The sequence below is a fragment of the Gavia stellata genome, chromosome 10, assembly GCF_030936135.1.
Source record: "Gavia stellata isolate bGavSte3 chromosome 10, bGavSte3.hap2, whole genome shotgun sequence".
Classification (NCBI taxonomy): domain Eukaryota; kingdom Metazoa; phylum Chordata; class Aves; order Gaviiformes; family Gaviidae; genus Gavia; species Gavia stellata.
The window spans coordinates 17,010,924-17,036,511 of NC_082603.1; the positions used below are offsets into that span (position 1 = coordinate 17,010,924).

General features: G+C 38.9%; 1 protein-coding gene across 1 annotated transcript in view; it reads left to right on the forward strand.

Annotated features, from left to right (window-relative positions):
- Positions 1-5,157: 5,157 nt before the first annotated feature.
- ABCA4 (ATP binding cassette subfamily A member 4) overlaps positions 5,158-25,588 on the forward strand; it is a 76,864-nt gene continuing 56,433 nt past the window's right edge. Inside the window, exons 1-8 of the mRNA XM_059822263.1 lie at positions 5,158-5,223; positions 9,076-9,169; positions 9,684-9,825; positions 12,233-12,372; positions 15,181-15,308; positions 19,620-19,817; positions 23,851-23,940; positions 24,325-24,565. Coding sequence (XP_059678246.1) covers positions 5,158-5,223; positions 9,076-9,169; positions 9,684-9,825; positions 12,233-12,372; positions 15,181-15,308; positions 19,620-19,817; positions 23,851-23,940; positions 24,325-24,565 — 1,099 coding nt within the window. The remainder of the gene's footprint in view (positions 5,224-9,075; positions 9,170-9,683; positions 9,826-12,232; positions 12,373-15,180; positions 15,309-19,619; positions 19,818-23,850; positions 23,941-24,324; positions 24,566-25,588) is intronic.

The window sequence follows — 25,588 nt, forward strand, 5'->3', positions numbered from 1 at the left end:
AGTGTTTTCCTGAGCCTCCAGGATGAAGTCAGGGAAGAGCTATTTTTTGTTGTTCGCAGATAGTCAAAATGTGAAACCTTACTCTGCATGATGCTAGTTTGCTGACCTCATTTCTAGGCCTCACTGTTACTCACCTCACGTAAAGTAAAAATACAGAAATATCTGATTCATTGCATGACTGTCTTCAGTCTCCTGTACTGTCAGCTGAGAAATAAATGGTTAACTTCATTCCTAAGCCAGACACCTTTTTGTGGTTCCAGCTGTAACACTAGAATATGTGCTGTCTAGCAAGGTCTAGGTGATAAAAGCTGTCACTATATTTCTCTGCTGAAGTGCAAAAGCCAGAAAAAGAGGGAAGAGAAAGCCTTTTTTACTACTTCATTGTTTAAAGATACTTTTAACCCTTGCTTTTTTCTTCTATTGTTTCCTGGAGGTTGTAAGAAAGGATTGAACTTTGAGAAATTAGATTTTTTTTAAATGTAAAAATTAAATTAATTTATTTCTACTGATTTAAAATCAGTATTTAGATTTATTATACTGTGTATTAAATCTAGCAGCAATGACTGATGTAACCAAGTATTTATTTCACTTTCTTGTCTTCTGTCAACAAATTATATGAGTTTTCTTCCTGAATATATGCAGCAAATAATTCCACGTTACAGCATGAACTGCTAGGGGGGGGGGGGGGGGGGAAAAGAGAAAAAATAAAAAATAAGTGCTATTTTTTTATTTTTGTGAGTTAGGGCTTTGTAAGAGTCTTCTCATGCTTCAACAGTATGCTGGTGATAGAAACAAGTTATTTTTGTTGGCCCTTACAATCAGCCCCCTGGAAAGGAAATCAGTTCCTGCAAAAGGAAAAGTACCAAAACACAGATTTTCATAGGCCATGGGTATAAGTCATATCCCTTGAGCATGTTGTCTTCAGGCAGCAAGCATATGCCATTCTAAATAGTAACAGTCATAATTTGCATTAGCTTCTTAATGAAAAACTGAATGAACAGTTCATAACTGTGTGGGGCTTTTTATGGTTTTAAGAGGGGGTTAATATCTATGTTAATAACCTTTGCCTTTTTGGAAACTGAATTTCCTCTAGTGCCTGTGTTGTTTCTAATTACAGCTGTCTCAGGCCACCACTGATTTTCTGAGCACAGTGCTGCCTTTAATCAATGAAGGTAGATCTCCTCCATGACTAATCACTCCAGAAGTTCATGTACCTCCTGAGCTCAAGTGGAGTTCTGAACACATTATTGCTAGGTACTATTTTTATCATGGTTCTACTCCATTATTTTATTATAGTGTTTTGCTCTACTTAAATTAGTAAAGCTTGAATTTTAACCACACAATTCTATGTTAGTCTGTCTGAGTAATGGCCAGATAGGAAAAGATATTTCAGGAATGAAAATTAATTATTCCTTATTTATTCTATGCTGCTACAGAATCTGAGGCTTATCTGTCCAGTGCCTTCTGATTGCATTATTTAAGTTCTTCTTTTCCTACACTTTTGTCTCATGTTCGCCTGTCTGATTCAGATTTCAAAGCAGTGTAAAGTTAATACACTTTAACACTCACATCTGTGAAGCTGTTCTATTTAGAAAAGCAAGGTTCTTTCCCTTTAGCTCCCGGTGAAGGTTTTATAAACAAAGCAGTCTGGGGAAATAGAAATGTATTCTTCTTCATCCTAAAATTAGAGGTGATTCTAAAGTGTGTCTGATGAGCAAAATAGATTCTTTCTTTAAGTTTTATATGTTGATTCCACTTCATGTATTAATGCCATAATTTAAATAGTTTGGTTTAGGCCAAAAGGAAAAGTACTTTTAAATTCTGACTCATTTAGCAGAATTTTAACCTTGGTAATCAGTCTAGTAGTCGCTTTCTTAAAGAGCAATTTCTTTGGTACTTTGTGCATATTGATTAGGTTATCTGTCATTGAGTTACTCCTCTTACAAGGAATACCTCTCCCCATCACTATCAACAAATGTAACTAGCAAGTTTTAATGTAAAAAACCTTAAAGGTTAAATAGCAAGCACAATCTGGATAACCTTACTTATGGCCCTTCTTTTCCCCAAGGTTATTGGTTTTGGTTTCTTTACTATTTATATATTTAGTTTCAGAAAAATAGCTAGATTTTTCAGAGCAAATGCTAACAGCCATTTTATCTGGCAATCCTAATCCCATTTATGGTCTTGCACTACAAATTTTCTCACTAATAGCAGTGAAAGTTACAGGGTGGTGCAGTTATGTCATACATAGTGAGAGATTTAGGAACATGAGCTAAGACTCTATGTACTACAAGGGAATCTCTCATTGAGATAGAAACTCTTAATGATGGATGGCTCAGTGAAGAGCCAGGAGGAAGAGGAGAGGCCAGATCATTGGCAGGCTGCGGATTTTATGGCCTTGACATAAAGCCTTGAATTTCCTTTCACAGCTGTTGCAGAAAGATTGCAGTGTCTGTTTGGGGTTTAGATGAGGGCGAGAGGAGCTGGAACAAAACTGTCTCTTCCTCATTTGTTCAGCTGCAGGATTCATTCTTCAGAATAGCAGCAGGTTGGAGAGTCTTGTGTTATGCAAGAGTGTCAGAAAGCTGTCTGACTGCCCGTAGTTGGCAACTCTGTGAAGAGAGCCTTGCTGGAAACTCCTGAGGAGCGGCAGGCATGTCATGTTAATGGCAGCTGCAAGTTGGTGACTGCTGGGAGCTGCCTGCAACCAAATATAGGACAGCTTTCCACATGAGAATGTTCTTATGAGCCATCAGCCTGTTCACATGCAGAACCTGCTGCCACTAGTGAAACTGCAAAAGTTATTGACTTTTCTTGATGATGCTCAGCTGATTTTATTCCTCGGTTCTAAACCCTTCCAACAGCTAATTGGTCAGAAGTGCCCTGGATTAGGTAAATGTCTGAATAAGAACTAGATGTACTTCTTTTCTATTACTTAGTGAAGGAGAAAAAAACTTGAATGTTAGTGTCTAAATTTAGCCTTTTCTGTCTCCCGAGTACACTCAGCAACCAAATAATCAATCTAGATTGGTTTCCTAGCGTCAGCTCTGTGAAAAAGAAATGTCTGTGTTCTGACACTTAGGCTCGTAAAATTGGCCTCTGTTACTACATGATTGGCTGCCTTTTTGCAGAAATACAGTGTGGCAAACTCTGGAAGGACCAGCGTTTAGCAAGTTTGATACAGAATTTCTTATTTCTCTGTATTCAGTTCTTTGGTCTCAATGTCAAGACTTCAATAATGTTTCCTCCTGTAATGGGTTGAAAAAGGCTTCAGATCCCACCAGTGTGAAGCTAGATCTCCAAAACAAAACTGGTCCTCTTCCGCATGTCATGATGCGTGTTGAGGATCCCAGTATTGTCTATGCTACTAAGACCATTTTTCAGCTTATGGTGTTGGGCAAAGTCACCAAGCTGTGGGTTAATTTTGTTCCCTTTAGATCTTATCCACTCCAAGTGGGAGACTGTCACACCCCAAAAGTGTATCTCTTCAAACCATCAAGTGTTAATTCATTTACTCTTTACAACAGCAGTAGCTTTTTATAGCTAGTCTCACTTCTTGTGGTGCCTTGTAGCTTAAGCAATTAGAGTTCATGCAGTGACATTGAAAATTGCATGAAAAAACGTACAAAATATGGAAAACACTCCAGGTTTTGGCATCATTGGTTTTGCACGGATTTCTTTCTGCAGAATTGTTGTTTTGTTATTTGATCCCCAATAAGTAGCACAGCCAATTCTAACTAAGTTTGGCCTTAAATGCCCTGCTCCAATCTCTTCCATGCCTGGTATGTCAGAAGAGATCTGCACGTTCTTTAGGATCCCTTTCCAGCCGGGTTAGTCAGTGCTGGCCACCTCCTCCCTGGTTGAGGTCTATATTCCTTTTAACTTCATAAAATGTGGACCTGAGATGATTTTCTGAAACAGTCAAATAATTTTTACTGATTTTTATCTAATGCTTTTAACTAATGCTTTGTTGACACATTAGGCCAAAATATTCTGACGTGTTTTCCAAATCTTGTCTCTTAAAATCAGACAAAATCTCTTCCACTGAATAGATTTTCCGGAAACAAGATCCTAGAACAATAGTGGCAAGAGAGACTCAAGAAATCATCTAATCCATGAGTAGTTTTACCTGTGTAAGTCTTGATAGAGGTTTGAGTAACGTCCAGCAATGGAGGCCCTACAACCCTCCCGTGCAATCAGTTCTATTATTTCACCATTCTTATCATTAGAAAGTGCTTTCCAATATCTAACTTCCATTTCCTTTTCCACACTCTCCCAGTTACTAACCATTCATGGACAAACTACTCTTCAATCATTTACATTCCACAAGGTAGCTATAAAGTAGGAAGTTGATACAGGTAGCAAATTCAAATGGTTTCTTTGTTTTTTAACAGGTCCCTGTATCTGGAACTTAGATTTATATGTCAAATTCTGTTTTTCCTTTTGAAGGTGAAAATTCATGGTGATTAAAATGTGTCATGAACTTAGAAAACAGAGCATACAATGGTTTAAATTCTGTTGTATCCCTGCTAAAATATAATGGGAGTTGCTGTATTTAAAAGCATAAAATGATGAGATCCTGTATTTTTTAATAAAATGGCAACAAAATGGATTTGCCTTTACAAAATCCATTCCAGGCTGTGTTAATCAATATGCATTTATAGTGTCTGAATGGAAAACCTAATTCTGTCTTTATCATAATAACTAACTAAACAGTTTTATGTAAACAGATGTCCAGTTGTAAATCCATCTTTTCTTGGAAAAAATAGTTGGAAAGCACAAATTTAGTCTGATAAATGATGCAACAATTAATTGCTTTCATTACTTGCAAGTCCAAGTTAATGGCTGGATTCAATGTTAATAACATTTTTTCATTTGAAAGAGATGCTTTTCGTCTCTATTTCTTTTTGGCGCTGATAAATGTGTCACAGGAAACAGCCTCCAAACAAAGGAAACCCACGATTTTTCATGTATGATAGTGTATCAAGTGCAAAATTAAGTGGTGCAGACAATGAAAGGAACTGATCTCTATGATAATATAATCTTAAAATAAGAACAGAAAGCTGCTATTTTGCTCTGAGGTCTGTTTCAGCTGTCAGCTGAGAAATGGCAATGCATCCTTTGCCACAGGTTAACCAGAAGTGTTGATGCAGAAGAATGAGCTTCTTTAGGCAAATCAGACTTCTACTCTGGAAGAACTGGATCCTCCGGAAAAGACAAAAGGTAAAGTATTAGTCTTTGGATTTCAGCTTTGGACCATGCACTCCCCTTGATGAAGTGACTGGTACATTTATCAGCATGTAAAAATCACAAATTCCTCAAAGAATCAAATGTGATCTTTATATGGGCCTTCTGTCTGGGATCTTGTCTGGTGCAGTTTGCAAAGCTGCTCTTTATAGACTAAACATAGAATACTTGTATTGGGGTTTTCTTTGACAAATAGCATTGTGTACTGGGAGAAGAGTTGTGGGTAGTAATGTTCTTGTGTTTTCACATAAAAAGATGCGCTGGTAGAAAACATCATGGGCAGTGTTCAGCTCAGGGAGGTTTGATTCCTCGTTTTAGATTTGCTGCTCATAGCCAGTTGCTCTTAGATGTGAATCCAGTTATGGCCCTAAAGTTCACACAGATTTTTATCTTTTTTAATATGGCTGAATGACATAAGTAAAGTGAAAATCAGGAAAGTATTTTAAATCCTTTCAAATCCTTTTAGATCTTACGATACTTTGTCGTAGAGCAAATTTATCTATTACTTTCCACCTTATTTCATCATTGCTTTTTTTTTTTTTTTTTTTTTGGAAGCCAAATTTTCTTGGAGTCAAACAAAACCTCAAACTAGGGTCTTGGTCATCTGATGTACTGCAACTACTTCTGTCCAGCAAAGGAAGTCCCTTTGAGGTCCTATAGAGATAGACTACCTGTTTCAAATTAAAAATAATAAAAAAGTACATTGGGGCATCTGTGAGGCTGTAACAGCCACGCAAACAATTTTGCTGTAATAAGAGATCAATAGGGTCAAACTGAACCATGGGATGAGTTGCAATGCTTACCTGTGCTGGCCTGATTTGAGTCATTAGGAATGACTCATGTGCTGAAATTTCCAGGATCAAAGGATTATCTGATTTTCTTCATAGACAAATTGAATGTCCTTTCTTTCATAGCTTCCCAGCAGACTTTCTCACACAGTCTACATTGCCATCAAGAGCTGATGCATATAACATTGCCAGCTCATGATTTAATACAGTATGAAAGTCACCAATCCATACTTGAGCTAAATTACACCAAATATAAGGACCCCTTTTTGAAGCTGGACTTCAGTTACTGATTGTCAAGGAGCTGTAGTAGTTTGGTTCTCAAGTTAAGAGAAAAAAAAAAAAACAAAACAAACAGAAAATCCACATCTTTCTGATCCTCAAATGTCTATACTGAGAGAATTGGAAGCCACTGTTTTTTAATTTTTAGCAAATGGATCTTTATGTAATTCTTCAGTATTTTCACCGTATGAAATACTGTTTTATTTGGGCAAATCTGCTCAGATATGTGACCCAAAGTGCCTGCTTGGGTTTGAGGAATTCTCTTTTTTCTTGTTTATTTTTTCCTATAGAATTTTCAAAAATGCTAACTTGGTGTTCCCTGGTGTTGCCAGAGATCCCCTTCTGTGATGATCATTCCTAGCTTGTAAGCACAGTGATTTAATCCACAACAGAGAAATATTTTCTCCACTCTGAAGAGTAAAACATTTTATAACAGAGTCAGTAAAAATAATTTTCTTTTTGAAGTATATAAACCTACCTGCTTATTTGTCCACACAGGGAAACAAAGTAGCCAAAACAACAATCCATAATGTCAAAAGTAGCTATACAATGTGTTTTGGGAAAATAAGTCTGGTTTTTGTTAACCATCATGCAGTACCATAAATGGAGGCATAGCCAATCTTCTACTCAAGTTTGTCATTTAGTCTAGTCTAATTCACAAGAGGACAGACTTCATCAGAGTTAACATTTGATCCACAGCCAATTTAAGCTTGTCTTATTTATTTGGTCGTATCACTGTGCTTGGTCCATAACAGCTCTTCCTCGATATTACATTTCTCTGTGCTTGTGGCTGGGGTTTCTGGCTCTTTATCTTGTGGTTTGCAGGCTTATGGGCTGCTCTCTGATCTTTCTAGTGAGTTCTGAGACACCTGTGTGTCCTCAGGAAAAGGATCACAGGGAAGAATCAGAGGGCTAACAGCCCTTGGTCCGTCCTTATTGCACAACACATTATGTACCAGCTTGAAAGAAAGCTTCCATTGTGCTTTAGCCTCCAATCCCTTCCAAACTAGTTAGCTCAGACAGAAAGGAATTACTGAATTCAAGTCTGAGGATTTTGTGTTTCCTGGGAATGAAGAATCGACATCTGAGCAATAACCCATATTAACTCTGTAGCGAACACGGCAACAAAGGAGTCTCCCCAGTTCTTACCCCTCAGAGTTTATGGGTGTGTAGTGCTTGTCCCAAATGGCTTATCAAATGGATGGCAATGGGTGTTAATCAGACCTTGTGCACCCCTGCTGAGAAGGGTCTGTAACACTGTATTCTGAGCTGCTCGCAACAGCTGTCAAGGAGAAGAGCTGTACAATGGCATGTTTCTTTCTCTAATAATTGTGTCATCTGCCTTTTGCTGCTGGCAAGATTTTGTCTAGCTTTAAAAATACCAGGCATGCATAACTTCCTTAGATGGTGGTAGGGTTTTTTTGGTGGTTGTTCTATTTTTTAAAAAGAAAGCCTTGAGAGAAAAACTGTGAAAAAGGAAATGGTTGCCTAGTGTAAAGCTTTTTACCCTTTTGCTGTAAGCATAAACTGTGCTTAACTAAAGCTATTAGACAAAGTTATAGCGGGGAAAAAAACAGGGCAGTTCCAGAAATCTGTTCTTAATTATGCTGGGGAGTATCTTTTGCCCTGCGTGGCTCAGTTCGAAAATAAAAAAAATAAAAAAAAAAAAAAAAAAAAAAAACCCAAACAAAAAAACCCCATTCACACGTGACCCATCTTGCCTCTGGCTCTGCTGCTGTACACATTGTTACATATTTGGTGCCTGGTGAGGGAGGCAGGAGCAAAGGAAAGGAGGCAGGGAGGGCTTTCCTGTGCATGTGCTACAACCCTGGTTCTGGAGAGAGTTTGTCCTGGCTTTTGTAGGGAGGAAAAAAAAGTGCCACGTGGCTGGGCACAAAAATCCCATAGCTGGTCCTCAGTGCCTAAAGCCTGTGTCACAGGATCAAAGGGTTGTAGTTTCAAACCTCTGCCAAAACACACAGAGGCAGTAAAACAAACACGCACAGGAGTGGAGGAAACGGACTGAAAATCAGGCAGGATGTTGCTCTGTGGTAAAGCAGTGCCCTTGATTTTTCTGCCATGACTGGGAGCTGGTGACTGTTCTAAGTGTATTGAAAGATCTGGGCTATAAAGTGGCCTTTGATTGGGTCTTCTGTGTTATTGAATAAGGCATTTGATCTTAATGTATACGTTTCTACCTGTATTAGAAAATTAATAATGTTGAAATGAATGATGACAAGAAGAAGCAAAAATAAAGATCAAAGAATGTAAGCTTATGCTAAAGTCTTTTACCTTTAGGTAAGCTCAGTGCACTGACAGCCTACTAATGAGCCCAGCATTGTGGAAGTGTGGATAAAAAAAACCCCCACACTTTGTCTCTCTTGCATCTAATCCTTTTTTCCTGTATTGTTATAGAGTCTTCCACTTCGTATAAAAACTATTTAGACTTATATTTGTTCTATCTGGCAGTTTAGTACTACCTGCTGCCTCTTTTTACCTCAGTCAGGATGCTTAAACGTTTCTTTAGAAGAGGTGGAGAAGCCACTGAGTTAATGGTAATGCTTTCTGGGGCTCTGAAATCCTTGCTATTTCTGGGTGTCCTTTCCAAATGTTGAAACAGGCAAGGGACAACCATGGGCACATGCTGCACTGGGCATTATTGCTGTGAGAAGGGGCCTCAGTCCTCTAGTCACTTAGTTGACTCTATACATGGTTGACCTGTAAAATTTATTTTGAATTGATTTTTTTCTTTTTTTTCCAGCTTCGTTTTCTGGTGGAGCTTGTATGGCCTTTGTCATTATTTCTTGCCCTTGTCTGGCTGAGGAAAGCTAATCCACTGTATCGCCAACATGAATGTAAGAACATTTAAGATGTTTTAATACCCTGACTTGTGCTAGATAATGGCTAGAAGTTCTTAGACCTGTGATCTGTTTGTAAAGTATTATTCTCCAGTGGCAAAAGAACAGACTTTGCTTCAAGTAGTTTAGTTATTTATAGCCATATATTGTAAGAATCACCAGTGAGGAGAGGAAAAAAAAAAGCTCTAGTTTTCCTGTGAGATGCTTTGTGGTCGGACTTACATGAGGTCTCAAGATTCTGTCACGTGGTAGATTTCTGTAATTCTGTTACTGAGAAAGTACTGCCTCACTACTTATTTAAAAAAAAATGTTAGCTCAGAATTTATTTCAGTTGAAAATAGCAATATTGCTTATATCAATGCCTTTTTTTTTTTTTTTGCTTAGTAAAAGAGAAACCTGTATGATTTCCACTGCATTCCTTCTGTAGTGAGCCAATCATGCTGTTTAGATTCACACAGGCTGAATTAGAAAACACACCTAATCGTTTCCATTTTGTGTTTCCGTATTTTAGGTCACTTCCCAAACAAGGCAATGCCATCTGCAGGAACACTGCCATGGTTACATGGCATCTTCTGTAACATGAACAACCCCTGTTTCCGCAGCCCAACCCATGGAGAGGGTCCAGGTGTTGTGTCCAACTACAACAATTCCATGTAAGCAGAGCTACATGTGTGAGACTGAGTTGCAGTAATACAGGCCTGTTGATAGCCTGCTCTTGGCACCTGTTGAGCGTTCATGGGCATGAATAATGCAAGGAGAAAGCCGCTTAGCCTGCTTAGAAAGATCCCTAGTGCACTGAGGGATATCTTAAAAAATTGTTCTGTGGTGTGAATGAAAAGGGAAAGGTGAGCATTTTAGACATCAGGGTGCAAATATTGGAAGACAAAAAATTTCAGTTCTAGCACATCAGTTTCATTCCAACAATGGTCAGCAAAGTTGAAGCAGAGCTCATGATGGTAGGTTTGGGCCTTTTCAAGATAGTTCAGCTGTACTAGTCTCTAGGGAACACGTGTTCACTTAATAAAATCCATCCTTTCTATTGCCTACTGCTTAGTGAATGTCTCAGGACAAATCACAGAATCACAGAATCACAGAATCAGTACGGTTGGAAAAGACCTGTAAGATCATCGAGTCCAACCTGGGGAAAAAAAAAAAAAAAAAAAAAAAACCACACAACGTCAAAAAACCCACAAAAGAAAAAAAAAACCCACAAAACCCACGCCACACAGCAACAATAACAAGCCACAACCCACCCAACACCACACAGCACCATGTCCATCAAGCTACATCCCACAATGCCACATCCACACGCTCCTTGAATACCTCCAGGGAGGGTGACTCTACCACCTCCCTGGGCAGCCTATTCCAGTGTTTCACCACTCTCTCAGTGAAGAACTTTTTCCTAATGTCTAGCCTGAACCTCCCCTGTCGCAACTTGAGGCCATTTCCTCTAGTCCTGTCACTAGTCACTTGGGAGAAGAGACCAGCACCCACCTCTCTGCAACCCCCTTTCAGGTAGTTGTAGAGAGCGATAAGGTCTCCCCTCAGCCTCCTCTTCTCCAGGCTAAACAACCCCAGCTCCCTCAGCCGCTCCTCATAAGACTTGTGTTCCAGACCCTTTTTGATATAAGAGTATGAAACCCCTAAGCTTTCTTTTCTCATCACTTGAGCTGTCCCTTCTGAATGAGAGCTCTGATGAAATAGCAGCAAAGGAAAATCTGCACTGCCACTTATTATGTAGCACCTGTTTTGGCTATATATGTGTGAGACTTTAATCATCATAGTAACCTTCAGATACTAAGCTTATTAACAAAATAGGAAGATGGGAGATTTCCAGACTGCTAGTGAAAAAGAGCTGTGGGAGTGCTTCATGTCATTGTTTGTTATAGCTGAGTCATGAAAGACAGCATAGCAGACAAAGACCCTTAAAGTAAAAACCTGTTAGAATAGCTATGAAAATGCTCCAAATCTCCTTTTGCAAGTAGTCCACTTTGGAGCATCCAATGATTAAAAATCATGCGCTAACAATGTCAAGGCCATTAAAGCTCCAGTCACGTGAAAGTCTGTAGCTTGGAGTTAACTTAGCATTTGACCTTTTTTTTTTCCCTAGTCAACAGGATTTAAAATAGTTGGCTAGACCTTTTTGGTGGGGTACAGTCAATCACACAGTGAGGCTAGAGGGTTCTGTTTTCTATACATTCTGGCTTTTCTAGGTTACTTATTACAGAGCAAACTGTCCCTTTGTCTGTCAGAGTAAATTCAGTGCATTACAGAGGAAGCAAATACATTGTTTTCTGAAAGAATTTAGTCCTTCCTGTTTGCTGTTTCCTGTAAGCTAAAATAAGTCATGAGGACTGATATATACCATTCCATGTATGGAAAAACATAACACCATGAAAGAAGTGTAATGGCCTCCCCTGCTGCTAATAAGAATTTTTTCATACTTTTTTATAAACACAGGACCTGATTGCATGACTCTCTGTTCTAACCCAGAACCAGTAGGTGAACAGCTGCCTATGACAGTTTGTCACTCCTGTTTTCCCACTTTTCCGAGAAGAAATGTTTTGAAGGGACCTAAAAGCCACCCTTACGTTGGAGGGGACTGAGCTGGGAGAGGGAGGAGAATTCTGTGTCACTTATCTGACTGAGCAGGGCTGCATGTTCCCAGAGTGCCCCATCCAGCTGCCGGAGCTGAACCTGGGCCAGAACCAGAGCAGATTTGCACCATAGCTGTGAGGTGAATGCTGTTTGGGGAAGGTCCTGTCTCCCCAGCAAGATCAGCACAGCTAATGAAGAAAGTGTATGAGATGCCAACTTTCTGCAACACCAGTAGCCGTCTTAAACCTTCTGTGGACTTCCAAATCTAACTGAATCCCACAGCACCTGAAACTACTCTGTTGTCACCACAAAACTAAGCTTTGAGGTTCAAGACTGTGGGCAAAATAATTTCTTTTTTCTTCATCCCTAACACAGAGAAAGTCAACATCACCTTTTTTATGTGGAAGGTTCTTAAGATTCATCAGTCTTAAATTATTGTTGGTTCACTGTTTCTTCTTTCAGCCTTGCAAGGGTATATAAAGATGCTCAGGAGCTTTTACTGGAAGCCCCTGAAATCCGTGACCTTGGCAGAATCTGGGAAGAACTGATCATTATGACTCAGTTTATGGAAACAATGAGAACTAATCCTGAAAGAATTGCAGGTAATTGTTTTATCTATATCCTTTGGACCATTGAATTTTTCCTTTTGAGAGCTGACTAGTGGTTACTCTGCAGACTGACAACATTATAACATATTTCACATGTGGCTGTTACTCTGCATACTGTTAAAGAGGGTAAGTTAAAACTCATCCAGTGTTGTAACAGCTTTCATTTCAGAGAAAGGAGAGAGGCATTCAGCTCCATTCTACAGCCATCTTCCTTAAATAACAGTAGGCAAAACTCAAAACACAAAACCATGGTTATCTCACCACCCAAAGTAAATAACATGGATGAAGAGATTTCATTAATTATTATTACAGTAGAGGCAGAAGCAGTAAGAAAGCGTCACTAGAAGATGCAGAGGAATGGAAAGTTTAGGAATATGCCTGAATGTATACTAGGAGTGTAACCCAGAGAAGGGCTTGGAGATAACTTTGTTTCAAGTGTTAGATGACATAGGTTTGAAACACTGAAGAAGGGAACACTTTCTGGTTTTGTTGATGTGTTTAGAGAAAGAAGGCATTGCACACTTTGTATAAACAGGATTACAAATTATATGATTCCATTAATTTTTACTTAAAACAACCTGTCAAACTCAAAACACAATCCTGGGGAAAAATAGGAAATGGACTAATAATATTTTTTTTAATTTAATATTTTGGCTTTAAGCACAGAATTTGAAGATACTCCTAAAACTAATGGCACAAAAATGGACTGGCTCTGAGAATTGATCTGTCCCACTCTCAAGTCCTTTGCCACTGGAATAATATTCTTATTAAAATCAAATAGTCACTCTCCATGTATTTTTAATAAGATGTGTACGAACCATCTGATACACATGCTTCACTATCTCATCAGTCCTTTTTTACTTCTAGTTAGAAACCTCTATCTCATTGTAAATAACAGTGAGACAAACAAAATGCCCCAGAATACAAACAACAAGAACTTGAGTATAATCTGACCTGTGGTTTGTACACAGCTATAGAAACCAGACGTGCCTATTTAGAGGTGAAGAAAAGCATGACATGCTATGGGTTTGCAACATACTGCTAAGGGACTACACACCATGGTTTGGGAAGTTGCTTTTGCATCCCATATCAACTTTACTCAGCAGCTGGAAAATAGAGTACATTCCTGCCCACTCCTGTGGAATATAAAGTTAATGCTCTTTCAGAATCTGTGGGTTTTTTTAATGTGTTTTACTTTAAAAAAAAAAAAAAAAAAAAAAGTTTGGAATGTCCTGTTTCCTAAAACAAAGTAACAAAGTCAGTTCTGGAGCTAAATGAATAAAATGTGAATTGCCACCTTTTTCCGTGCAGAAAAGGGTATTGCAGAATTGACTATTAAGTTCTCTGTGTGTGTAGCTTACTACTATCACCTGTAAGTAACAATCTTAACAGAATATTGTTACAGCTGCAAAGTTGAGCAATGAAAAATTAACAAATGTCAGAATTAAGACTGCTCCTTCTCCTGATTCCCTAAACTGGATCCACCTCTTGAGTCCTCCTTCCTTATCCCATTCCCCCCTTGCACGGACACATTTGATGAGATGTATTCCTGTAGTGTGCTTTTTCCTCCACAATGCCCAGGTGCCAGGAAAAGCAACAGTGAGAATATGGAGGACAGGCCCCTACTATTGTTTTCAGTCTTTACTGCTTGAATAAATACATGGAGGAGCAATTGAAGAAGTTCTGCTCAGCCCCTGCGCCATAGGACAGAATATGCTTATTGCAGATGGAATTGTGGAAGTTAGTTGTCAGACTCTGATAGGACTCTACTTAACTCACAAAATGGAGACACTCAGCAGCAAATTTGTGCATGTTTATGTGGAGATGTCTAAAGCTACATTCCCTATCTCAGTATGATACATGCTGCCTCTAGCAGTTTCAATTGCCTGTTCTAAAGATTGGAAGAACTAGTGCTTTTCAAGCATTCTTTACCTAAGACTGTTGATGCTATGTGAACTACCTTTAATAAAGGCTGTAGTATTCAATGGACATGAGCAACACACACTTTCCAGGCTTCCACTTGGACTATACTGAGGCAGAATTCACACTGATACTGATTTGTAACAGAGACAAGTTAAAAAATATTGGCACTGTTTGACTTTAAGAGCAGCGGTATTTTGAATATTGTTATAGATGGGATTAGGGAAATTTGGTGGTCTCTCACGTATGTTTAACAGTGGGTAGCCTCATTGGTTTGTATGAGTTTGTAAGTTTTTAGTTTAATACTTGGCAGTCTGGTTTAATATGACTATTAAACTAGAAACAATTTATGCTTCTCCAGGGAAAAAGAGTTTTTCTTGTGAAAGATTTTCCAGGGGCCATTTTTGCAAAACTATAGAATAAGATTAACTAGCTAAGATTAATCAACAGCAAGTGATAAATTGGTGTAAATGTAAAAGGTTGACTAAATTATTTACACAAGGCCTGGAAGAAAGAACACTAACAACACTAGCGCACTTGAATCTGAACATTTAAAATAAAGCATTATCTTGGAAAAAAGGCAGAGGCTTTCAGATGCAGTCAGGGATGCTTTCAATACTTCCATTGCTGAAGTTCTAGTTTGAAACATCTTTGAGAGATCAGATACTCTCAGTCAGAACACTCAGCACTTTCTGATGATCATTCCCTGAGAAAGGATTAAAATGATTTCGTATTTCAAAAATAGTTTTGGACTCCATTAGTCACTACTAAGTATATGAGCCAAAGCACATACTTTTTGCAGGTTTAAGCCAGGGTATGAGTTGTTCTTTAACTTCCTTTGTTTGGTATCTCACTGATCTCTGCACTCCTTTCTTCACCCAGGAAGAGGAATACGGATTCTAGACATTTTGAAAGATGGGGAGACTCTCACTTCTTTCTTGCTGGAAGATACTGGCCTCCCAGATACTGTTGTTTTCCAGCTTATTAATGCTCAAGTGCGCCCTGAACAGGTGGGTAGAGTATAACACCTATCAAGCGCTTATCTGTGTGGAATGCAGTCTCTTGAGATGTATATGCAAAGTAGCCTCAATGAGGGCCTTGTGCCCAGAATACCTGCTGCCTTATAGGTTGTTTGTATAATTTCTCCCTTTGTTGTTTGGGAATCTAGGGGAAGAGGTGTTTGTTTTGTCATTAAAAAAACATTTTGAATATGCATTAAATATAGATATTTCATTCAATGTTGTTGTTGCTCCCAAATAATGAGCATCAAGAAATGATACTGCCAAGCAATGTATCCGTTCCCATGATTAAAGACTTGGCTTAAAAGCATAAGGCAGCTGTGCATCCTTTTGAGACAGCAGTCCTGATGAATAGCAGCAGAGAACTGTCTGAGGTTCTTAATTTAACATTTAAATTCTCTGCCCCAACGTCAGCAGAGTAATATGGTGGCTTTATGGCATTGTCTCACATGAATAGGTGGGAGTAGAGAAGCAGACCTGCTTTCTTAAATTCTGATTGAATAATAGATCTTCTCAGAAAATTCAGAGTGAAAACTGCAGGTCAAATCCCTCCTGAAGCAGCTAAGCAGGGGACTGTGTTTAACCAAGTCCAGGCTGTCTCTGCCTCTGCATGTACTGGTGGCTGGGAGCTCTGCGAGGAATGCTGTATTAATGAATGAATGTTGCTGAATCAGAACTCTGGAACAATTTATACACTGCGTTAGTGTGTGGGTGGAAGCAAGTGAATAATTGAGGCTGAAAGACACAATTCCTCTTTTTCGCTGCCACATAAAACACAAATGCTGGAACTGTGTGTGGCTGGAAAGAGGGAGGGCATTAATGAACTTGGACGCAGTTCCTTTTGTGCACCACAGGTTCCAGCTAGTGTGACTAGTAGCCAGATTACTTATCTGCTGTATTCTTGATTAGTACCAGGGAAGCCCTCCCCTCTCCTCACTCTGTCATGAAGCAATATCACAAGACCATACCAAAGCCAGTGTCAACTGATACATCCTACTTATTTTCACACCTCCGTATCAGCTGAGATGGTGAAATTTGCTTCCCTACTGCTCGTGACAAGAATAATACATATAGATATCCTGCTGGGCTTCTCTTTCCCTTTTCATCCCTAACCTCTTCTTCGTCAGAGATCTGCTGCACAAGGAGAACTTTGTGCTGCTGTGTTAGTCTCTATTAGCTCCCCAGTGGCATTTGTTCATCTACTGTTAAAAACTCTGCCTGCCAGTGTATGCAGGACTGAAGTTTTCAACACAGTCACCGAAAGTATGATTTAAACCTGCTGGAACATGCTGTCTTTCTGCTGTATTTTCTGTGCTGATGTAGAAAGAGATGTAGTTCTCTTTATGCTAGAAATTAAAGAAATCTGAACATCACTTAGAGAGGAAGCTGGAGGAGACCTGGTGTTAAATACCACTTTTGCTGTCCTCCATAAAGTTTTCTTGTAATCACAGGGATACAAGATCATCTCACAAGACGTGACTTACAGCTATGAGGAAAGTGCATGCTTTGAATACTTCCTCCAAGAGCAACTGATACAGGAAAACTAATCTTTTCAAAAGACCACAAGAGAATTATTTTCAATAGGAATTCAAGACTTGATCTCCTATGGGAGATAAATCACATAATTCCTATAGACCTTCTTGATAAGCAAGTTACTCGGGCTGGACTTATGGTTGGTTGAGGTAGAAGTTGCAGAGCCATCACTAGAACCTAGATCTGTGGTTGTCATAAGCCTCAACCATAATAGTTTATATCTAGTTCTTCATGATGCTCTACTCCCTGTTTGCTTGCGTATCTCTGTACACCCTTTCCCCCGGCTCTGATGGCACAGAGCTGATCAACCTGAAAGCAACTTGTAAACAAGAGCCTGACTGTTGCCAACAGCTGGCTGCAGATCTAGGCCTGAGCCGCCTGGGAGTGCAGGAAATGACACACAGAGCTGAAAGCTAAACCTGATCAAACAGCCAACTAGCTGAAAAAATAATTTGGACTTCATCTTGCCAGCTTTGGCCAAATGGTGACACATTGATTAAAAAAAGAAAAAAGTATTTGAAGTTTTCCTCTGAGGGCCTGCTTTTTTGAGTCATTCTAAGATAACGATAAGAGTCTGATGTTAAAACACAATAAGAAGTTCATGGAAGATTGGCAACAGCCCACCTTACCGGAAAAATTGGAAGGGTGGAGGTTTGATGTTTTTCTGATCCCATCTGTTCATGAACATTCTTGAAATGCAGTTACAGTTTGTAAATAACCTCTCTTCTTTTTTTTTTCCTGTATTTAATCCTTGTCAATGATGTTAATGTCATGGTTTCCTCGTTTCACAAGTCAAAACAAGGTTCCCAGGCTGCCTCCCTGTGCTGCTCAGTTTGATTGCAGTTCATGCTGGATGATGAGGACCATGCCAGATCAGGCACGGTTAAAAAATGCTGTTTTTACACACATCCCCAGGACATAAGTGACTGAGCAAATAAGCAAATTATTTCACCGACATCAAATCAGTTAAATCCAATTCAAATGTTCCAGTCTGAGGAAGGGCAGGGGTGTTTGGTTTTGGAGGTTTTTTGCAAGCCATCCAGACTGCCTGTCAGTTGCATTTCCTCTTTTGCATTCTGCCTCTCTCAACACTGTTCAACTAGTGTTAACAATGCCTTTATACGGGTACAGCTGTAGTGATGATAGGGACAGTACTTATATATTTTTACTAGAAATTCACATCCCTTTTTTGCACGCAATCTGTGCATAATTCAGGTCCTTCCTTTTTGTCAGCTGCAGTTCCATAACTGAAACTCATGGCAGTCATTGTAGACAAAATATAAGTTGTACTAGCCCTCTCTTCCCCTGCCTTTCCTATTCTGGATGCTGACTTTCCACAACCACCCTTGCAGTTCTGTTGGTTGCTTCTGACATTTGAAGCACTTAATGAATAACTCCTCAAGCTTGAATCCAGTCTCCAAAGCAACTGAATTAAGTTTTTTCTCATGCCTCTGGGTTTTTAAATATTTCTCTTTACAGGCACCACCAAACAAGTGTCAGCTGCTAACTATAGGACATTTGCAAATATAAAATTTTGATAATGTTCAGAATCTCTTAGATGGCCTTGTTAATTTGCTTTAGATCGGAAATAAATGTGCACCTATATCTGACCTGGTATAGGTGTGGTGTGTTTGTTTCGAACCAAATGTCTTAAACTGGAATGCTCAGCAGATTATTTTTCTAAAGCAAGCTATATTCTGTGCAGATTTTTATTATTTCTTTTTCTATGCAGTTTATTAAATTCATCCAGCCTACTGAGATTGTGTCAGTGCATAGTTCTTGTTTGTCTGAAAGTCTGTGTTCATCTCAAGCACAGTAGGCATTTACAGTCATCATAGTGTTGTGAGATTTTTTCCTTACAATTTGTACTGTGAAAGGAGATGGACAGAGGATGGGAACATGAGCTTATGAGCAATTTCCAGTGCTACTTTTTATTGTATTGCCATGTATTCTGTCCATTATAAAGCAAGTAGAACAGAATCATAGACTACCAAGAGTATTTCATTACAACAATGTAAATCCCAGGTAAATCTACTGATTTCTATGGAGTTATTCTGCATTTGCATTAGTTTAGCTATAAACTAATCTGTTCCCAGGGGGTGAACAACACTAAAGATAATAATTGGTCTTTTCTGTTCCATGTTTATATTAGAAGTGGTAATCAGTAGATGGGTGTGGTTTAATGTAAAATGGCTTTGTAAAGCCTGGCTGTACGCCTGTGCATAGTGATGATGAAAAATGGCTGTGGGGAAGAATTGGGGTGGAATACTCATAACTGAAATAAAATACTGAGGGAAATCAAGATTGAGAATCAATGGAACTGGCCTTTGTCTCTTAGAGCAACTGACAGCAAAAATATAACTAGCTTAAACACAAAAGATAGAGTAATGTGACACAATCGGTTGGTCCTGGGGAAACGCTTTCAAGTAAGCCGTAGCTATCTCTCCTTAACCTCAAGGATGGGTGGCATGGCATCAGGTCTGCTTAGATGACAGAGAGAAAGGGAAGAAGACTCTCAAGAACTTTTGCAATGAAAGGAAGAATCACTAATGAGAAGAGGAAAAACATGACTGAAGGCAAGGTGATCTAGCATAACATCAAGTGAAGGTGGTTCAAGAGTTGATGCTTCAGCTGACCACATCCTTCTGCCATTCATGAAAATATTAGCAGGGGCTAATATCAAGGTGTCCGCTTTTGATAAATCTTTAGTTGTTCCTGAGCAGTATGAAGGTTCCACAACAGTAAATGAAACGTTGGTTTTGATTGCAGTTTGCCTACGGTGTCCCTAGCTTGACTTTGAAGGACATTGCTTGCAGTCAGATGCTCCTGGACCGCTTTATTATCTTCAGCAGCCGAAGAGGTCTCCCTTCTGTGCACAAGGCCATGTGTGCCTTGTCCCAGGAAAGCCTACAGAGAGTAGAAGATGCCTTGTATGCAAATGTTGATTTCTTTAAGCTATTTCAGCTGGTAAGTATTAACACTAAAATCCTGCCTTATGTTGTCATTTTTTTGGCTGCTATTTCATTGCCCTTCAAGAATTTTCTTTGTAATACATCACCAATGTTCCAAGTGGTCTTTGTTTATTTACCCCTGTAAATGTAAGGTTATGGATGCGTGATCATTAACCTACCATCTGCAGAACACTAGACAGTTCTGAGTATGCTTTGGGATGAAACAGATGAAATTCACAGTACAACAGAACTAAAAGATCCAAACGCAATTTTAAAATCAGAGTGTGTGGAACTATCATTTGGTCTTTCCAGTCTGTGTAGCAAAACAGTGTGTGGCAAGACCTACAGGGACCTTGCTGAGGATTCTGAAAATACGCCATACAACCCATCCTGTCTTTGCTCTGTCCAGCATGACAGTTTTACACTGAAGTCAAAGCCAGAATGCAGCTTGAGTTGGGCTAGCCATATGACCGTTTTTAAAAAAAAAAACAAACAACAAAAAGTTGTACTGGCTTTCATCACTTTTTCTATAGAAGCTTTTCTTTACCTCTCTTCTTTTTCATTGCCCTTCTTTGTGCTGTTCCTGTTTCAGCTGTGACCGTCTTGCCATAAATTAACCACAACTGCAACCTTGGTTCAGTATGGAGATACTATGCCATTATATATGTTTATTTGTTATTATTTATATTGTACTATATACTAGAAAGTAATAATATTTATATCTATATTTATTTATAGATATAAAATGGCATACTGTGGGTGGGGTTTTTTGCTTTTGCTCTCTGTTCTTTTCCTAATATTTTCCTAATACTCCATTTGTCTTCTGCACACTGAGCTGGTGCTTTGAGAGAACTATTCATAAAGACTCTAAGGTCTCTTTCCTCATGATAGCAAACTTAGAGCCCATCACTGTGTATACATCTTTTAAGTTTGTTTTCCCCATGATCATGACTTTGCATTTTTCAACAATGGATTTAATTTGCTGTTTTTCACCTTGTAACTTAGTGTCATTAGACCATCACATTGGCAGTTTGCTGTATACAGCAGGCAGGATATGTGAGCAGCTGCTAAAGTTACATAGAAATTATTGATTGGACTTTTCTGCCACAGCAGTTTAACATCATGATTAATTTAACATGGATTTTATTCAGCTCTGAGTTGCTCAGAAATGGGAACAGAGGATGCCAGAAGCTTTAATTGACACACCAACCAAATTACTGTTTGATTATTGTAGGATTGACAGTCATTCATTGTGCCCATGTGATTTTGCCAATCCTGATAAGAACCTGTGGTCAGCTTTTGAAAGCTGCTGTTTTCCATTTCTAAAAATATGCTCGGATATTTTCATATATCTGATGCTTGCTGGAAGTAGCAGAGAATTAATGCTACAGTACTTGTAAGATAGATTTCTAGCATTTAAGAACTTAATGTGAATATGCACACTGCACTGCCCAGCTTTAAAATTAAGCTGCTATCACATCATGATTTTGCTGCTATATCAAACAAAACGGAAAGATGAGATTTGATGAAACAATTGTCTGTGTTTAAACAAAAACAGACTTACATGGAAATTAGGAACATAAATATGAAACCAAAATCTGGAGTTCTGAAAGACTAGGTGTTCAGATGCAGGCTTATGGTCTGGTCTGTTACTGCAAGATTTGTCTGCAAGACTTCCCCTGAGTATTGGAAGTCTGTGTGTTGGAAGGGTATCCATACCCTGATTCCCAGTGGGTTTTAATGTGCACCCAGCTGTGGAGAAGATGGATTATCTTTTCATGATGCCTAGCACAATGAGACCTCAAGGTGGTAGAAGCTTTTTCACACTCCCATCATTATAGTGGCTAAATAATAATTTTAATATATTTCTGGTTTTTTTTCCAAGGCAGAAGTCCCCTTTTTTAAATCAAAATCTATCTCAGTTACTCCTGTTAAACTAAAAGGTAGACTGTGCATAAGCACTCCTTGCCACAGTTATTTTTCCAATGTGCTTTTCCATCACTTTGAAATCAATGTTTCTTGTTGCATTTGTGATCAACATATTCAGGTATATATGTGCATAAACATACACCCAAATCCTTCATGTGCTTGTGTATACCCTCCAGGGTTTTTTGCCAGAATTTAAAGCAACTCATATTTTTGATAGCAAAGCAGATATGGGAAAATAAGACCCTTCCTTTACTGTCTGGCTGCTCAGCCGCAGCAAGGAAAATGAGCCTCTTTCTGGAGCACTGCTGTTCTTGAACCTGCCTGTTTAAGCTTCATTTGAAGTTCTTTAAAACTATAAATAAATTAAAATGAAATTATTTAATGCCTTACTGCAATTTTTGGTGGAGATAAGCAGTTCTTCACTAAGCCTAGAAACCATGTTGCTGAAACAGCTGCTTTGATCAGTGTCACCACTTTCACTTGATATGTAATCAAACTGAGTGTAAATCTACACTCAGTTGCATATGCAGAACGAATCTTCATTGGAATTTTTAAAATTCTACTTTAGTTTTAAAACTTCTACATTAGAAAAACCTGTGTATTCAAGACCCGGGTTATTTTCTGCACTCTTACACTGTCAGTCACTCTGTACTTCATGGTTTTCAGGCTACAGTTGTATAGTATAACCAATCACGTACCAGAATTTGTTTTCAACATTCCCAACTGTATGCTCTGATATTTAGGTCAGATGAGAGTGTAGGTTGTATATAATGTCTGCTGATTCTGTCTTATGTGTGCTTCTAGAGAACATGAACTATCTGAGTACAAATTCAATCATTTTAGGACACTTCTATTAAGACCTGATTCATACGGAATGCCTCATGCAAGAAATAATATTTAGGAGCAAATGTGTAATTTTGCCCCTACTTCACTTTTCTTTTCCTCTAACTGCAAGAAGGAGGTTCTTAATTCCATATTTATCCCAGGCTTTTCTCTGGTTTGCTTCAGATTGTTTACAATACCTGTTGGTCATAGTTTCAAAAAGGCCACGTTAAGGCAAGTGCTCCAAGAATCCTGTTTAATCTTTGCAGAGACTGGTTCCCCTTAGAGGACAAAGGAAAAGTGTATTTTGAAGCATTCTGTGTGTATACTACCTGCCTGAACTGCAAGTGACAGATCAGACCATGCTAACATAAGCTTTCCATAAAAACTCTTGCCTTTGTGATTCCCTGCCAGGTATCTACACAGTGCAGCTGTCTTCTGCTTTCTTAACCACCTACTGACTGAAAGGAATGGCAAGGAATCAGCAGGGTGTATAGCTACACAGTTTTGGGGAAGTATTTCTAGGGGCTTCTCTCATAAATATTACAGTCTAGCTATCTAAAAGTCCAGCTTTGTATTTTATTGTAATACCAAAAGAAATATATGCCTGAAAAAGCCTCAAGAGTGCTAAGTCCAAGCACACATACGATTCTTTAGACAGCTGACTAAGAGGATGCAGTGATGCAAGCAAAGTGGTATGAGATGGCATGCTGTGATGTCACCTGTTTCTTAAGAGGCCAGTGATCACTTAAGTGTTAACTTCTGCTGGAAAGACTGTTTGGCCAGTCTGCCAGAGCCTGGAGAAGTAATCGTTTCTGACAGACAGCAAGAACCAGACTGTCTCCAAAATTGGGAAATCCTCCACGGCAAACCGGGGCTTCTGTATCACAACTTTTGCTGAATTCAGAAGTTACCAAGAGTCTGTATGTTTTGCTGGAAGAATAGCCTCTGTGAGAAGCAGCTTCTCAGAAATTCCAGTTCCTGTATTCCTCCTCCATTTTTGCACCTTTTGGCATGGTGGGCTTAGATAAGCAGAACAAATCCCAAGCTATGTTTTCAGTGGCCTGTGATGGTTTCAGCCTCATATTAGTAAGAACACTCACACAGGCTGCTGTGTGGGTCTGCACATGGGTACTGGATTTGTGGCCCCACAAGACAGGCTTACAAGACTCACTACTCCAGATAACCCTAAGTATTTGAACTAAAGAGATGCCATATGGATTTTCTTCTCTCACTGTAATAGCTGTTGTCATGTGGAAGCTATACAAAACTCATCCGTATTTCTGATGTATTCACAGCTTCCCACTGTGTTGGACAGAAACTCACCAGGTGCTGACCTGAAGACCTGGGGGAGAGTGCTGTCTAATGTCTCCCAGGCAGTGCAAAAGGTAAGTGGTCTAATAATAGATGGCATCACTTTTCTGGGTAGCGCATAGTCCTCCTTTTCCTTTGTTCTATTTATGTTCCAGTTACCTGCTTTATCAAAAAGAAAATAGACTTGTTTGGGAAGAGCTGATTCCTTAGAAATTAATTATTCTTTCATTACAAAATAAATGTAGACATAAGCACTGGCAATTATGAAGTATATTATTTTCTTCAGAAAAGACATGAGAGAACAAGAACTGAAAATGGTGCCTGTGACCAGGACAGAGGAGATAAAAGGATGAGGTTCTGACTGCATCCAGACTTTACCAGTCTGGGCACAACTGAGACCTCACCAGATACTTACTTCCTCTGAGGGCTGCAATTAACAAAGTCTTGTCTTACTGCAGCTAGTCAGGAAGCCAAGCGTTCAGGACCTTTTGATGGTTCTGCAACCTTTTGTACAAGACGGAAGGCCAGAATCCTTAGGCTACTTGGTGAGCTCCCTGTCTGATCTTTTCTGTGGCTACCCAGAAGGAGGTGGATCCAGAGTGTTTTCCTTCAACTGGTATGAAGATAATAACTACAAAGCTTTCCTGGGGATTGACTCAACAAAGAAGAAATCCAGTTATCTTTATGATAATACAACCAGTAAGTTTTTCCACCAAACCATTACAGAGACTGTAGACAGGTGCACTTATGTTAGAATACCACTGTTGCTTTTATAAAATAACATTTTTAAGCAGTTGATTCAGGAAATCAGAGACAGGTGAAATGGTTTTACTTCATACTTACTTCATAGCTGGAAGCAGAGAAGCCCAGGAATTGAGAACTGACAGAAATACACATTTGCTTTCAATATGAGAGCATAAATATTGTCATCATGACAATTAAGATAGTCCTTCTGTGTTATCTTCTAATATATGCTAATGATATAGGGAAGAACTAGATGCTTCTGAAGAAGGTTCAGGAAAACACAGTGCCTCATTCTGGAATTACTTTTCTCCAAGATAATTTTTTTTTTGAAGTCTTTCAACTTGATTGATGGCCTGGGGCACAGGAATTTCAAAACCTCTCCTTTTAAGTAATACTCAATTTGATACATGATGGCTGTTGTTGTCTTGCGTAAAAGTACACATATTTTGTAGCAGTAATGTTCTACAGCATAATTAAATCTTACATAGAAAGTATTTCAATTTATCAGTTTTTGTTGCTTTGATTTCCTCACTTATCTTTGTGCTATAGTAATAGGAGTGAATGCAAAGAGGAACCAATTTTATTGTTTCTACCATTCATTATTTTATCTTTTTATGTCCCCTTCTCTTTGCTATTTAGTTTTTCTCTACACTGAGACCACCAGCGATTTCTTCTGTACTAACAGCCATATTATAGCTGGTAGTACATTTCTGTGTCCCTTCTGCTATTATAGATACGGTTGTATGGTTACAAGGTACAGGTGAGCACTTTGCCTGTAGAGAAACACCTACCTTTCACTGTCCATGTTGGTACTTGGCTCTACTTGTGTCTGAACCTTCAAAAGACCTGTAAAAGGCACAGTACTCCATTTCTTCAGCCAGGGAACAAAATTGTTGAACACCACCCAAGTAAACTAATTACTTCATAGTGCAGGAGTAAGATAGAAATGTTTACATTACAATGTTTAGTTCTAAATTA